This window comes from Lynx rufus, unplaced genomic scaffold, assembly GCF_022079265.1.
Source record: "Lynx rufus isolate CCGP_SWC_20201006 ecotype Redwood Valley unplaced genomic scaffold, mLynRuf1.p SCAF_6, whole genome shotgun sequence".
Taxonomy (NCBI): domain Eukaryota; kingdom Metazoa; phylum Chordata; class Mammalia; order Carnivora; family Felidae; genus Lynx; species Lynx rufus.
The window spans coordinates 1,341,968-1,358,410 of record NW_025814878.1 but is presented as its reverse complement, the minus strand read 5'-3'; the positions used below and the strand labels follow the sequence as shown (position 1 = coordinate 1,358,410).

General features: G+C 49.2%; 1 protein-coding gene across 5 annotated transcripts in view; it reads right to left on the bottom strand.

Moving 5' to 3' along the window:
• AGPAT4 (1-acylglycerol-3-phosphate O-acyltransferase 4) overlaps positions 1 to 16,443 on the bottom strand; it is a 126,414-nt gene that overhangs the window by 36,664 nt on the left and 73,307 nt on the right. Inside the window, exon 1 of one of the 5 annotated variants that reach the window (XM_047101701.1) lies at positions 11,054 to 11,255. The exons of 3 other annotated variants lie outside the window; for them this stretch is intronic. In XM_047101701.1, the coding sequence (XP_046957657.1) occupies positions 11,054 to 11,090 (37 nt within the window). In that variant the 5' untranslated portion in view covers positions 11,091 to 11,255. Of the gene's footprint in view, positions 1 to 2,110; positions 2,268 to 11,053; positions 11,256 to 16,443 lie in introns of those variants that run through there. One more of the 5 variants, XM_047101700.1, reaches the window with a different exon arrangement.

The window sequence follows — 16,443 nt, the reverse complement described above, 5'->3', positions numbered from 1 at the left end:
CGGTCTCGGTCCTAGGTCCTCGAGAACATTCCCATATCATCATCAATGCAGACAGCGCTGGGTGTTGTGGTCCCGCCCCGCCCCAGCCCCAATCCTCAAGCCCCTTTGCTCTGACCTCAGAATAAATCTAAATGGAGATATCAGCGTTTGTTCAAGGCAGACAACGGAATAGATGCAGGGGACACAGGAGGAAGGGAGGCACGCCCCTCACCTGCAGTGAAAGCCCCTTTGAAAAGGGAGAGGGAGAAACGTGAGTTTCCTCTATATCTGCAGGGCCTCACTCCTCACCTTCACACCGAAACTGGTTCCTCCCCAAGCTCTTTCCCTCCTCACCCATCCCCTCCCACCCCCTCCCCACCCCTCCTGTCCCCACCCATCCCCTCCCCATTTCCAGTCCCCACCCATCCCCTGCGTCCCCTCTCCTGACCCCACCCATCCCCTCCCACCCCCTCCCACTCCTCCTGTCCCCACCCATCCCCTCCCCTTTCCAGTCCCTACCCATCCCCTGCCTCCCCTCTCCTGACCCCACCCATCCCCTCCCACCCCCTCCCACTCCTCCTGTCCCCACCCATCCCCTCCCCTTTCCAGTCCCTACCCATCCCCTGCCTCCCCTCTCCTGTCCCCACCCATCCCCTCCCCATTTCCAGTCCCCACCCATCCCCCCCACCCCCTCCCCACCCCTCCTGTCCCCACCCATCTCCCCTTTCCAGTCCCCACCCATCCCCTGCCTCCCCTCTCCAGTCCCCATCCAGTCCCTCCCTCCCCTCCCCTCCCCTCCCCTCCCCTCCCCTAGGCAAACCAATACCCAATTTATCACATTCCCTTCCCTCCCACTCCAGCAGCCTCAAGCTGCATGTTAATTCCTTGTGGGAAGGAGGGACACCCAGTTCACGGGTTCTCCTCAGAGGCACCGAGTGAGTGGCAGGGCCTTCGGCCGTCTGAAACCTATGACAGATAAGATTTGCTTAAGATTTGCGGCCAAGGTTCCTACAATATGATACAGCAATTTTGAAATTTCTGTTCCATCTAAAATTTTTGGTTTGCCGGGGGTGACCCGGTGGCTCAGTCAGTTAAGCCTCCGACTCTTGGTCTGGGCTCAGGACGTGATCTCACGGTTCGGTTCGTTTGGTGACATTAAGCCCCACGCCAGGCTCCACACTGACAGCCAGGAGCCTCCTTGGGATTCTTTCTCTCTCTCTCTCTCTCTGCCCCTCCCCTACCACCCCTGGAATCTACACTTGGGGCCATACCTGCCTCTGCCCACCACTGGGGCCAGTTTTACAAACTCCATTTGGAGAACCGGTGGGGGCCAATTCCCAGTGCTGCGAGGCGACAGCCAGGAGGGGCCTGGGGCGCAAGAAGTGACTTTCACCGCAAAACCCCATCTGCGGTCTAGGATCTCAGGGGCCGATGGAAGCACCAATGCCAGGTGGCTATAGAGACACACGGCCCGGAGCACAGATTTACGTCTATTCTGTTTGCTGCGCCGCCGCCGTTCCGCTTAACCGCAGGTGGGAAACAAGAAGTTAGATGGACAAAAGGAAAAGTGGGGTAGGGGGGGAGGCGCCTATTTTCCTGTCTGGGAAGAAGGTAAGAAGTAGCATGCACTGACTTAGCTCGCAGCATCCTGGAGAGCCACTGTCCCTGCCCCCATCTTGCCGATGAGGACAGGGAAACAGTGGGGCAAGGCAGCCGGCCACACTCCTAGAGCGGGGACGTGAGCCTGCCGGGTGTTGAACCCAGAGCTGGGGACACTGGTGCCCGCAAGACCCCTCCGAGGTTGCACAGACACTAAAAGCCGTGATTATAAGGGGTGGCGTAGGGGAAAGAAAGAGAGCATTTGGGGAGGGGGGCGGATAAGAGGAAGATTACGGTGGAAGGTCAACCCTGGCCTCAGGCAGACGGTGGTCATTCCTTATCTATAAGATAATCAACTCAGGGCTTCTGGTGAAGGTGAAATACACTCAAGTATTTAAAGTATTTAACCTGCAGCCGGCACACGGCTCTTCTCCGGGCGTCTCACTCTGACCAGCGACCAGACAGCCCTGAGGACCAAAGACGTAATTAAGAGATAGCGGAAAAACAGCCAGTTAAGAGATGAGCAACCCACCAGGCTGAGTGTCCGTGTGCGGACCGCCCCTCCATCTGTCATCCCCAGACACCCCGTCCTCAGTCTCGACATCCCTCCGGACACAGCCGATGCTGAGTCCACCTGACTCCGCTCTGGTGGGGGTGCTGAGCGGAGGTCTCATCACACACGAGAGGCAAACCGGCTGCAGAAAGGACCCTGAAATCCACACCGTTGAGCAGAGCTCATTGTTCGAACTTGCGTCAACAACACAGCCTCCCCCGCATCCGGACACGGGGGAGAGATGCTACAAAGGGAAATAGTAGTTTCCTAATTAACTTTATCTAATTTAAAAAATTGTACAATCACATCCATAATGATGTGTAATCTATAAACTAAGTATATACAATTATGGGTTTATAACCATTTTTATAATTTGATAATAATTAAGGTTAAAACTTAAACCTCTCGTCTTCAAAGGACCCCAAAAGGCAAAAACAAAACTCTGAAGCGTCTGGTGAATGATGTGCTGTTGTGTCTCCATCCTGTACGGAAGGCGGGCGGGGGACACGCCTCTGCCCCGGCCACGTGGCACTGGGGCCTGGGAGGAGACGGCGACATTCTCCGGTGCACCCGTCCTGTGCCCTTCACCTGGAAGCCATTCATCAAGTCGCAGGCGCCCGCCCGCACTCTCTGGGCCCCGGGCAAAAATTGGAATAAAAATATGAAACTGAAGATTTACTGGGAGCTGAGGAAACAGGGAGGTTTTGTCTGGGCTGTGGCGCCCAGGGGGTCTTGCTGCTGAGCAGGTGCTGAGCGGCACGCACAGGGTCAAGGGCCGAGCGCGTGGGCCCGGGGACGGTAGAGTGAGTGAAGTTCCGTAACTAAACGCGCCCGACGCAGCTGCTGGGGTTTCTGATCTGAGAGCAGACCCTACGTGCTGGTCCCCGACCCCTCCAGGCTCGATGTGCAGCCGCCTACCCCCTCCTCCTCGTCCTCCTCACTCACAGCCGGGCCCAACCAGCTGCAAACTGGCTGGAGCCGGCTCCTCCCACATTCACCTTCTCCTCCTTCCCCACTCCTGACTTCACCACGTCTCTCCGTCCTTCCAGGCTCAGGGCGTGTCCGTATTTCTGTGAAGTCTCAGATCCAAGGCCACGGAGCCAGGTCTCCCTAACTTCCTGATGCCAAGTGTGCCCCACTCATTTGGGCACTTGCTTGTGTTTCGTTCTGAGCCACTTCCCGTGAGCTCGGCGGCGGGCGCCTTTCTGCCACAGCCAGCTTTCCCGCCGCCTTCCCACGACACCACGCGGGGAGCCCAGTGCGCTCGCCACACTTGCGTCCACGCCCCGGAGTCAGCCCGGCTTTTCCCACTTCTGTGTCCGGGTCATCGGATGACGCCGAGGCCAGACGCCCAGAAAGGCACACACGGTACACCTGTGCTGTCGCCATTTCATGGGGCCGCTGAGGAAAACAGCGTCTAGAAAGACACCGTCGGGGAGAACTAGGGAAGTTTGAGAAGCCCCGCGGCACGCGTCTGATAGAAACTGATCTGCCAGGAGCGGCATCGTGCGAAGCCACTTACTTTCGACAACACACCCTCCTGCATCACCGCCCCTCTCCCGGCCCCCGGAAAGGGAGTGCCTGTTTCTAGGCAGGCTTTGCCCTTGGCAAGATACGGAGGAAACGGACTTGACCTGGTATGTTCTTGGAGCCCAGATCGTAAGAAGGTAATGTTGCCACACCGTAACTTCCTCCTGAAGCCTTGAGCGGGAGGGCGATGAGGGGCCGTGAAAACATGCCTGAACCGCGCAAGGTGAGGGGGGTGCTGTTTCCTTCCCCACAGTACACAGAGCCTTCCAGATGAAGAAGAGGGGATTGGGTAATGGATTTTGAGCTAGAGGTGGCCTGAGAGTGCCTCACGGACTTCACGAATACGAACATCACAAGACTTCACAGTACGAACGGTGGAGTGAATCATGTTAAGGGTGAAAAATCAGCTTTTTATCAGGTGGAGTCAGCACTCTGCTTCCAGGTACTGGGTCAGTCTTTCAGAAAAGGCAGGATGTCAAGAAATACGACTATCTCGAGAGAGAGGAGTGCAAAAGCTGGGGAGAAGCCCTATGCTTCCCACCCTCAATCAGAACCTTCAGATGGGAGGAGAGGGAAAGAAAGGGTCTAGAACCCAACCCCCCACCCCCCACTCCACCACTCTGGTGCCCTGACGTCTGGCTTCTCAAAACTCCCTTCCAGTTAAGCAGCTCAGAGATCACTGGGCTGTGGCATCTCCACCATCTGATTTTCCAGGCCTGGTTACGTGAATGACCTTACTTATCCAGTCATCAGATCCTGGGCCCACCGGGTACCCAGCACAGTTGGAGGCGCTTGGATATGGCAGTGAGCAAGCAAATTCCAGCCGGGGAGATACAAACGCACGGCCACAGAAACACGTAACTTAGAAGGTGGCTGTCAGTGCCGTGGGGACAGCAGGGGGCTGTTGAGAGGGGGGCGAGGCTGATCTTCCAGTGGGGGTGCTCACAGGAGGCCTCTCTGGCTGTCGCGGGAGTTTAGCGTGAAGCACGCCCTGACCTAATTGAATGTGAGCTGCTAGAAGGTGACCCCTGCCAGACGAGGGGCTGGTTTTGTCCACAGGGGCGTTTCCGGTGCCTACAGCTGGGAACACAGTTAAGAGGTGACAGGCTGCTGTGGGGGGAATAATGTCATTAGGTTCAGGGTGGAGACCAGAGAGCGGGCCGTGTGATTAGCCAGGGAGAGGGCAGAGGGCGGTGGACATGTGGAAGTGAGTCGGGTTCCAGCGGGCGGAGCAGACAGGGTCTGTGGATGGGCTGGATGGGGTGCAGGAGAAGAGAAGGTCAGGGAGAGATTCTGAGGTTCCGGCCTGAGTAGCTGGGGTGCCCGAGCTGGGAAACATGGGGCAGGGAGGGAGGTGCGGATGGTGGGGGAACGGGGGCGGGGGTTGGGACGTATTTGTCAAGCGAAGGGATCCTGCAGTCCTGGCTTGGACCCATGCAGTGGTAATGGTGCTATCCCACCTTGGCCTTCAAGCCTCCCCCTCCCCTGGCACCACAAGCCGCTCTGTCCCCAGGCCCTGCCCCACCTCTTCTCTCCCAAATGCTGCTGGTCATTCTCCTTAAAACACTTTCCTGCTCAGTCACCACGTCAGGTTTCAACGCCTTCCAGGTGGTTGGCAGGACAAGAAATTGAACTTCACTAGGTCTGGAAGCAGCGAGAGCTCAGGATTAGCGAGCACCATTAGCACCTGGATTTTGTTCTCTATAAACTGCCCACAGGGAGGAAAAGCAGCCCTGCCGCGCAACGTTCTCTTGCACAACGCGGAGCCTGGATGCATGGAGCGTTTGTGCCCGACTCCCAGTTACCAGGGAGGGAGGAGCAGGTAAAACCCCACCCCCGTGAGCACTCACACACTCAGAACGTGGGACCTTCGGCAGGGCAGAGGCAAGAAGAAGGGAAAGAAGGGTGAGAGGGTTCTGTTCTAACATGAGAAAGACTCCTAGACATAACAACCAAATGCAGGACCTTATTCAAGTCCTGATTTCAACACTCCAAATGTTACAAAAACAAAAACAACTAAAGACAGCTTGGAAGCCATTGGAGAAATCTGAATCTAGATGGTATAACATGATACTAAGAGAATTTTGATAGTTGCGATAATATTGGGGTTATGTTTTGAAGGTGTACTTATTTTTTTTCTTTAATGTTTATTTTTGAGAGAGAGAGAGAGAGAGAGAGAGAGACAAAGCATAAGTGCAGGGGGCTGAGAGAGAGAGAGGAAGACACAGAATCTGCAGCAGGTTTCAAGCTCTGAGCTGTCAGCACAGAGCCCAACATGGGGTTTGAACTCCTAGGCTGTGAGATCATGACCTAAGCCAAAGTTGGACTGAGCCACCTAGGTGCCCCAAAGTTGTCCTTATTCTTTATAAAACATGCTTTGTGATAATCTGGAGTGGTATTTCATGATCTACAAGGTCTGGGATTCACTTTATAGATGTCAGTATGATGAAAAATTAAGTCTAGGTGCTGTGAATATGGGGAATCCTTACACTATGTCCTCTAACTCATATTTATTTGCATGTTCCATAATAAAAAAGCAAAAGGAAACAAGTTCCCTCTTCCATAGAAGAGTATGTCCAGGAAGCACTGAGTCCAGGGTCAAGGGCATTCCCCCAAACACCTTAGTCCTGCCTCAAGCATTCACTGCCACTTCTCTAGACGCAACAAGGAGAAAGAGACAAAGACGAAAATCTTACGAAGATACCCACGTGTAAAATGTAGACCAGCCCCGCAAATGGATTTCTGTTTTTTTCATTTCTGAAGGAGATGAAGATTAAAGTACAATTTGAAAATAATTTGCATTTCAATGCCACTCTATTAAGCGATGAAAAGGTCTAAAGTTCTCCAGAGTGTGAAAGCCGTCACTTCTCTGCTCTCCCTTGCTTGCTCCGTGGAGTAGCAGTTCGCTCTCAAAATCTCGGCTGTTCCGCGGTTCACGCTATCCCTGAGTCAAGTTCCCAGGCCTTGAGGCCACATGGGGGTCAGTCCATGGAGGTCGGACCCCTGAGTTTCACCCCTTCTCAGCAGAGTGACTTTGGGGAGCTCTGCCCGCCATCTCAGTCTCCTGATGTCTAAAGTGGGGACAAGGCCACCAGTAGGCCGTGGCGAAGCTCTCATGTCAGTGGTACATAAAAGCCAGGTGACTTCTTGTTAATGGTTATTGGCTGTGGACGATGTTTCCGACCTTGATCAAATAAGTCTTGCTAAGTGCTTTCTCTGCCAGGTCTGGGCATTGCAGGGTGGGCTGGGAGGAAATCCTCCAGGCTTTCCCCCAGCACGGAACCACCAAGCGAAATGGGGATTTATCAACACTTTGCAAAGGGTCTGGCTGACAGCAGACTCTCAAGGGCAATAGACTCTTACCTGTCTCCTCCATCCAACCCTGGATACACGGACACCTCTCTGTTTACCTGATCCAAATCCTAGTGCCCTTCAAGACCCCATCAAAGCTCCCTCCTTTGGAGAGCTACTCCAGACCCCAAATTGAAGTGCCCTTGACTTGTGAACTAACTGGTCTCTGTGCCTTCCGCTTAGCGATGGGAGGTTCATATGCCTCTGGGCTCTTTTATATCCTTGAGCTATGACTAAAATGTGTTTTTTAAATTTCCAGAGGTGGCTGAAGCTCAGACTTCTACTGCCTGCTCCTGAGGTCTCAGTCAGAGCGGTCCTCCCAGAATTACTTGCTAAGTTGTTTTAAAGAAAGAACGGTTTCTTAAAACCAAGAAGTATGAAGGCCATGGTCATATTCTGAAGTGTTGACCTTCCCATATGCACAAAGATGTTACACCCTTGTTAAGCCTCAGGTCCAAATGTTCTCCTTGAAGATAAGAGTCCTTTCCCTACATCCTTGAATGGAAGTTCAACTTTGCAAGCTGGGTGTACCCTATACCCGTGTGGGCGAAACCCACATTCAACACTGAGTTTCTGCCAAAGAGCCTGGAAATAAGGCACAACCTGGTGCTCTCATGGTAAAACTGTAAAAACATATACCAAGGGACGGTGCAGGCATGTACAGAGTCACCTTAAAGAGAACCAATGGTTTCCTGGCCAAGACTCAGACACCAGCTTCATTTAAAGAAATGGATACAACTGTAGGAAGAATGAATCAACCAGAGGCATGCTGGTCATTCGGGAGTGAGGCCTGTCCACATGGCAGATACACCTCTACCACTGCATACCCATCCAAATCCCTTTGCTGAGATTGCAAATGTACTCCTCTACCTCCTGAATGTAATCTGAACTCAAGTGTAGATCAGCTTTCAGGGTAAAAATGTATTGATCAGCAAATGTCAGCATTCACTTAACCTTATTGTCTCCATTGAGAAATAGATTAACTGCATTCTAATTTTCCTGCATAAGTGTATCAGAAGATTGCTTAATATTAGTTTGTTAGAGCCCGATTAAAATAATAATAAATCAGTGTCATAGACTAACAAAGTGAGGATTAGACTCTGGAATGTGGTAACTATTCTGAGTACAACCAGCCTACGGGGAAGTCCATCCCTCATCCTGCTATCTCTAGAGCTCCTCTCCAAACAGCCATTTATTTGTGGCCGGGGATTTTCACTTACAGCCCACCCACGGGTCAACTGTGCACCCTACTATAGTTCCCCCTGCCATCCACTGCCATCGCTCCAGTCCCCAGTCCTGCTTTGCCCACGTCTACTGCTATCCACCCTCTTTTTCATTTTCCGTGGTGCCCTGTCATGCCGATGACCTTCTATCTTGTCTGTCTGCCTCCAGTGTCACATGCTCCTCTCATCCAGCCTGTGCCTGATGCCAGCTTAACCCTGTCAACACCCTTGTTGGCTCCCCACCATCTGCAGAGGCAGGGAGACTCCTTCACAAAGTCCTCCTGCTTGGCTCACCTCATTAGTGCACCTCTTCTTCCCACACACCTTGAGCTCAAGTCCAAGTGAATTACATGTTATTCCTGGAACTACCTAGAACTCAGTACCTACCCCAAGGTCTGGCCTCTTGCTCAAGCTCCTCTCTTGGCCCAAAGACCCTTCCTTTCCAAGGCATGTCAAAACCTGATCTGTCTACCAGGTCTCTGCTCACCTGAGCTCTGCCCGTGAACTTGTCCTAGATGCTACCCAACCCCTCTGTCAGAAGTGACCTGTCTCTCTTCCAAGTCCCCCCATTTAGGGACTCTGTGCTGATAGTACAGCCAAGTCAGACGGACCTGATTTGAAATCTCACTCCATCACCTGCTAGCCTTATAACATCGGCATGTTACTTAACCTCTCTGGCCCTCAGTTTTCCCTGTTAAAAAGGAATAATATAATATCACTCACAAAATTGTTGTCAGCATTAAGTAAGACTACTGTTTGTAGAAGGACCTACAGGTAGCAATGGCCAGTCAGCCTGATTCTCTTCTTTCTCACATTCCAGAGGCCTGTTTGGTTGGTATTTCTCCCCCCAGAGAACACACATTCCCTCGAGGGAGGGTTCGGGCTTTGCCCACTTTGTCACTTTACTGCCTACGGCACACAGAACAGGGCTTGTACGAACATCAACAAATATGTCATTCACCAACCCGGGGAACAGCACGAGTTTCGGGTAGGAGAAAATTCACAAAAATCCAGATTATGTCAAAAGTCAGTTAAGGATAGTAGAGTCCTCAAGCCCATGACATTTTTTTTTATTCTAAAAGCAACATTAAGAAATTACTAATCACTTTGAGAGCATCTAAAGCAAATTTTAGAATCTACTTAAGATAAATACCTGCTCTTAATTTTCATCTCTTTGCTGTCTTCTCTCACTTTCCCCTCATCGAAATGTAATTAGGCTTATTTTCATGGCTTTAATTTGCTACCCACAGAGAAATACATATAGGGTAATTTTGAAAAGGATAAAAAAATTAAGATGCTAAAATATACACAAATCCAAAAATAATTGTTAGGGTCATGTGAAGGAGAGGCTGCCTTGGGATTGTTTTTTAAAAAACCTTTTCTTCAGGGCACCTGGCTGGCTCAGTGGGTAAAGCATGTGACTCTTGATCTTGGGGTCATGAGTTCGAGCCCCATGTTGGGTGCAGAGATCGCTAAAAAAAACAAACTTTAACAACAACAAACCTTTTCATCACGAGACACTCCTTCTCTCAGCCTAGGACGCCACGAGGTACTTAACTTTGTTTCTTTAATACAGGACCAACTTTGGTGGAACGACGTTTAATTATCGAGAATAATGTATAAATTGGTTCTTCTTCACGCAGAACTGATAAATGAGGCTGCCAGATAGGTCTGAATCTATCCTAACACCAGCTGTTTCCAGTGAAACATCTTCCTAGTGTTTTCAACAAGATAATATTCTGTCCCTGTTAAGGTTGCCAGATAGAACACAGAGCGCCCGGTGAAACTGAATTTCAGATAAACTACAAATGCTTTTGCAGCATAAGTATGTCTCCTGCAATAGGAAAGGAAAGATATAGTGAAGTACGAGCCGTGGACTGTCTGGGGCGAATTCACACTAAAAAATTATTCGTTGTTTATCCGAAATTCAAATTTCACTGGGCATCCTGAGTTTTTATTTGCTAAATCTGGCAGCCTGAGTCCTTAGCAAGCCAGCAGTAGCCATGGCGATGAGCACTGATGAGGCTCTAGAAAGGCAGCTCTGGGATGGACCGGAAGCTCTCGGGGCTGACCGGCCTCGACGGTCCCACGGGCTCTCATGATCACCTCGTGGAACCCTGACAGCCATCCGGGAGATGGGCTTGCCCCCCCCCTCCTTTCCAGATGACAAGATGCAAGGTCCAGGGCCCCCCAAGGTCACAGATCTGAGGGGGCAGGATTCCGGCTGCCATCTGGAATTCCTGGTGGTCGATGGGAGAGTTTTCTCACCTCACTGACCTCACGAATAAGCACAACACGTGTTTCTTTGAATTTTAGCAATTGTTAAATAATAAGCCTGTCTTCAATTATATCCCAAACTTTCAAAGGTCCCCGAGAAATCATTTTACTGGGGTTTGTCTGAGCTTTACCTAATCAAGTTGGAAAGCCAGTGAGTGGCACAACGATCCGTCACTAAACCCTAATTGCTCCCCAGCCCCGGGGACACCAGGGCCAAGAATTAAGGGGCTTTGCTGTCTGTCAAGTGTCCTAGGTAATCCCCACCAGCTCTGACTGCGAAGGCTACTTCCTGCAGGCAAGCCCAAGGCTGACACAAGGGCTCCGGCATCCGGGACTCACGAGATGCAAGGTAAGGGAACCCAGCCCAGGTCGACTGGGGGACGGAGCGCGGGGGTGGCGGGGGGAGGGTTGGGGAGACAGTGGAAGGACACAGAGGGATGGTGCAGGAGGTGTGGGGGGGAGTCAAGGAACGAAGGCAGAGGGGAAGCACACATCGTGGGCAGGCGGTGAGCAAGGCTTGTCACACGCCGTCACCCATTACCTAGCGCCAGGGTCACCTGTGCAGGCCTGGACTCCATGTCACATTTTTATCAGTCCTGAGATGCTATTTGTTCTCGTTTTCACATGCCTGAAGGCAGGGCATCTTACGGTCAGTGGCGCAACTCAGCGTAATCGCAGTGTGTCTTTTTCTTGCTTAGAGATATGTAAGTCATGATGCACGTCACAACTGGTGACATCTTAGATTCTGTGAAAGATAGGAATTTGAAAAAAAAAAAATTGACCTTAGGAAGCTGATGTCCTTTAGACAGGCTGCATCTGAAATGCAGCCACGTGTTAGAGCAGTGCCAGCAGTCAAGGTAGCAGGGAGGAAGGGAGGGATGAACAGGTGGAGCACTGGGGTGTTTAGGGCAGCAAACTGTTGTGTACGATACTGTCATGGCCCATACGTGATATTATGCATCTATCAAGACCCAAAGAATGAACCCTGATGTCAACCATGGACTTTAGTGAATATCAGCATATCAGCATGGGTTCATCAGCTGTACCAAATGTACCACACTCATGCAAGATGCTAATGGTAGGGAAACCGTGTGTGTGTGTGTGTGTGTGTGTGTGTGGCCGGTGGTGGAAGTGAGGGTTCCATGGGAACTAACTGTGCTTTCCACACAGTTTTTCTGTAAACCTAAAACCATTCTTAAAAAATAAAGTCTATTAATTAAAACAAGCCAGGGTGAGTTGATCCTTTTATATTTCTTTTTATATTTCTTCCATAAAAAAAAAGTTACAGGGGCACCTGGGTGGCTCAGTCGGTTGAGCGGCCAACTTCAGCTCGGGTCATGATCTCACGGTTCATGAGTTAGTTCGAGCCCCGAGTCGGCTCTGTGCTGACAGCTCGGAGCCTGGAGCCTGCTTCGGATTCTGTGTCTCCCTCGCTCATGCTCTGTCTCTCTGTCTCTCTCTCTCTCTCTCTCTCTCTCTGTCAAAAATAAATAAACATTAAAAAAAATTTTTTTTTAAATGTTACAGAAAGCACATAAACTATTGTTTATGTTTCTGCCCTTGCCGGTTTCTCTCCCGCCTTTCAGCTGGTGTGAGTTCTCCGTGGCCCATCAACAGCATGTCATGAAGGAAGCAAACAGAGGTGCTGTCAGATCCCTGGCTTTACAACGCTGACGGAGAGAGGAGAAAGACTCTCCACTCCACCTTCACCTCCAACACATCAAATCTCTGCAATCATGGGGACGCGAAAGGGAGATCAGCAGCTGCCAAGCCCCAGTAGGTCCAAAGGAAAAAGGAATGATATAAACATGACCTTAAATATCCATCTCTCAGGTAAAGGCAAGCAGAAAGGAATCAATTATTATGAGAGTCAATGGCTTTGGCTCTTGGGACATAATTTGATCTATTTAACGAATAGATAATATAATCTAAGGTCACAATGGTAGTCAAGGCTTGTTATTTGTTCTTGACAAATATATCCAGTCTTCCCAATCTAGATTTCCCACGAATAGAGGTCTATTAGACTCACTGCTACTTCTGGTATTTAAATCTCCCAGCATCATTACATTGGTTTCTGAATCCCTGAAGATATAATACTAACAAGGCTAATGACGAGATTCCAGGTATAATAATGTATTTACTAAGTGCTTGTTACGGGCTATGGGTACTGGCAACGTTTACAAACATTATCTTATTTAATGAAGTAGTTATCGTACAGAACATGAAAATACCAAAGTATAGAAGACTTGAGCAGACACACAGGGTCACAAAGCCAGACTCTACCTAGGCCCAGTGGACTCCAAATCCCACACTCTTTTTTTTTTTATGTTTATTTATTTATTTGGGGGGGGGAGAGAGAGAATGCACAAGACAGGGAGGGGCAGAGTGTGAGGGAAAGAGAGAATCCCAAACAAGCCCCATGCTATCAGCACAGAGCCTGATGTGGGGCTTGGTCTCACAAACTGTGAGATCATGACCCGAGCCAAATCAAGTGTCAGATCCTTAACTGACTGAGCCACCCAGGCACTCCTTTGACCCCCCACACTCTTAACCACTATGCTGTATGAAAATTAGGAGTGAGAAATATGTAGAACAGTAAAAATTTGGTAAGTAAGAATGGAAAGAAACTAGGACAATTATACCATCACAATATAAACTCAAGTATAGGGAAGTACGTCTATGGCCAAGGGAGACAACCCCCCAGACCACTGAAGTTAGGATAACAAGTGGCAGAAAGAAAAGAGGCCAAACATCTCAAATACAAGTGGAGAGATTTTCCACTTGCAGTAGTTTTTTTTTTAATGTTTATTTATTACTTTGATAAAGAGACAGAGACAGAGTGTGAGTGGGGGAGGGGCAGAGAGAGAGGGAGACACAGAATCCGAAGCAGGCTCCAGGCTCTGAGCTGTCAGCTTGGGGCTTGAACACGGGGCTTGAACCCATGAGCGGTGAGATCATGACCTGAGCCCAAGTCAGACGCTTAACCGATCGAGCCACCCAGGCACCCCCCCCCCCTTCCAGTAGTTCTGATGGCTGGTGACACTAGAGCCAGACAAGATTAAAGATGTATATATATTTTCCCACCTGTCATAGTCCTGGAGACATTGATTGAGTCATTAGAGTAAGGACACAATCAAGGTTAAATTGCAGCCACTTGACTTTTTGTCGATTGACATTAAAATATCAATAACAAAGATTTTTGTCAGATGTAGATTAAGTGAACTAAGAGATTGCATCCACATCATCCCAGTGGGTAAAGATGTAGTTTCCAAAGAAGAGTTCCAGTTAATGTGGACAAAATTAGACCCCAACGAGGTTATTGTGCTCACATTAAGTTGAAACTCTGGAGTCAGCACAGACTGGGTTTGATTACTGACTCCACTTCTTCTAGGTGACGACTTCGGGCAAGTCATTTGTTTTTCTTCAATCTTGAAAGCTGAAATGATGCTTTCAGCTCAATGCCCACAGCCTAGGCTATTGTGACCAGCGCTATACGGGGTCTGGGGTGGTGCACTGCTCTCCTACCTGGACTTAGAGTCACATTATTCCTCCCACATTTCCAATGTGTCTTTCTTCTCTCTCCTTTGTTGCCTTCTTCAAAATGATCAGAACACTCTTGGCTCCTGTCTTCTCTTAGATTTTATCTGGTATGTCCTTAGTGTCTTGACAGCATTTTAATACTTTGAAGAAGACTTTCAAAAATATTTTTTATTCAGTATAAAAATATTTAGGTTGGTTTTAATTTTTAGGTTAGGTTTCAGTTTTTAATCTTTCTTCTTGCAGAAGAAGAGTGGGCAAAATACCCTAAGTGGCCATATTGAAAATGGCTCAGTTCTCTTCAAGGTAGTTAGCTTTTCGAAGCCCCAGTGTTTCCATCTGTAAGACGGGGATGATAATCAGTGTCTACAGCTGTGTTGTCCAGTGGCTACACCAAAGGGAGGTATGCTGTAGGTGTATACACTGGGGTTTAAAGACATAGAACAAAGAAGAGAATGTAAAATGTCTCAGTATTTTTTTATAATGGTAACATTTTGACATGAGAATTTGAACGTATTGTGGTGGCACGATATATTATAAACATGAATTTCACCTGCTTCCTTTAATTTTTTTAAATGTGGTTACCAGAAAATGAAAGACTGCCTATGTAGTTCTCGTTAGACTTGTAATGGACAGCTCTAGTCTAAACGTTAGAGCTCCTTAGCATCTTGTAAAGACCCTTTATGAGCTGCTCCCATGTCCTTGGTGAGCCTCACTGCCAAACTTGGTCACCATTCTTGTGTGTGTGTGTATCTGTTCTCCATAAGACTGTTATTTGGGGAAGGAAACACTTTTTTTCATCTTTATGTTATCAGACTTGGTGCCTACTACAGAGTAGAAGGCCAGTGAACATTTGAGTAATGAATGAATGAAATACTTTCCAAGGTAAGTCGTCTGATACTCTTTATTTTTTTAATGTTTATTTATTTTTGAGAGAGAAAGAGAGAGAGAGAGAGAGAGAGTGTGAGTGTAGGAGGGGCAGAGAGAGAGAGAGAGAGAGAGAGAATCTGAAGCAGGCTCCAGGCTCTGAGCTGTCAGCACAGAGCCTGACGTGGGGTTTGAACTCAAGAACCACAAGATCATGACCTGAGCTGAAGTCAGAGGCTTAACTGACTGAGCCACCCAGGTGCCCCTGTGATCTGATACTCTCAACTTTCAGATGGGAACACCTCTCCTGACTTCTGGTTTCTCTAAGCGAACACTTGCCCTTCCAACAGCCCTTTACTCACCTGACCCAGGAGAAGTGGGGTAATTTACATGACTGGTGAGTTGGGGAAAGTTAAACCGGAATTCTTGACTTGGCTCTGCATTCTGTCTGAAAGTGAGCATTCCCCTACTCTCCAGGAACTGCCGTCTTTGACCTTGGGAGGCTGCTCTGGGCCAACACTGCTTGCCCAATCCTGGGGCTCGGTCAGCGGGCCCGTTTGGCTCTTACAAAGCTACAGCTTCCAAGACAGGCTCCATCAGGGACACAGGAAATATTCTGGCCACCATCCTCCGTGTCTCTGCTTACATTCTCAAATTGTTCAGAAAAATAACTGAGCACAGTACTATGTATCAGGACCTCTTGGAGATCATCATCCTCGAGGTCCAAAATGACACAGATCCTTTGCTCCAAAGAGAATATAATACAATTTAATTTGACTACACTGGAAGCATTATTCAGAGCTTGAAGCGAACTCCCCATTTAACTCAAGATCAAGTTGAAGGGTAACTCAAGACCAGAAACAGGCTATTATGTTCAGGGCAAGATTCTGGCTTTCTCTTTCCAATGTCAGTCTTCCCAAATAAAGCGGGGGGGGGGGGGGCAATTAGCCAGAGAAGACAAGCACTGTAGGACCACGACTGGAAGGCAAACTGGAATAAACACTTCTCAAGCCAACATTCATTGTGTGATGTGTCCTGCAAAGAATACACGGTCATTCCCAGCTCTAGAGCCACCTCGAATTACAGGGATTTCGTGATCGTTAGAAGTAACACCTCGTACAGCAACCAGTCATCTTTGAAAGGCCCAAGAAGGTTTGTAGAGTGCGCTCGATGTCACCGTTCACTCAGCGTGTTTGTGGTGTATGCAGCCAAGGCATACTTGGTAGGACCTCGTTAAGTCGTCAAAGACTCAGAGGTTGACAAGAAACCCTGAGATAGGGGATGCCTCAGTTGTCTTTGTTCTGAATAGAATACAATTCTAGGAAAGTCACCCTCTATCTCTCAGATCCCCAAACTTCACATGCATGGAAACTTCCGACATGGGGACGGTTGGTTAACACTCCCGACGGGCTCATTCAACACACACAGTCACTCCCGATTGCCTCTTCTTTGCAGGTGCAGTGGCCAGCGGGCACGTCGATTCTCTGCCATCAGGCGTTAAGGCAAGTCCAGAATGTGACACTTCTC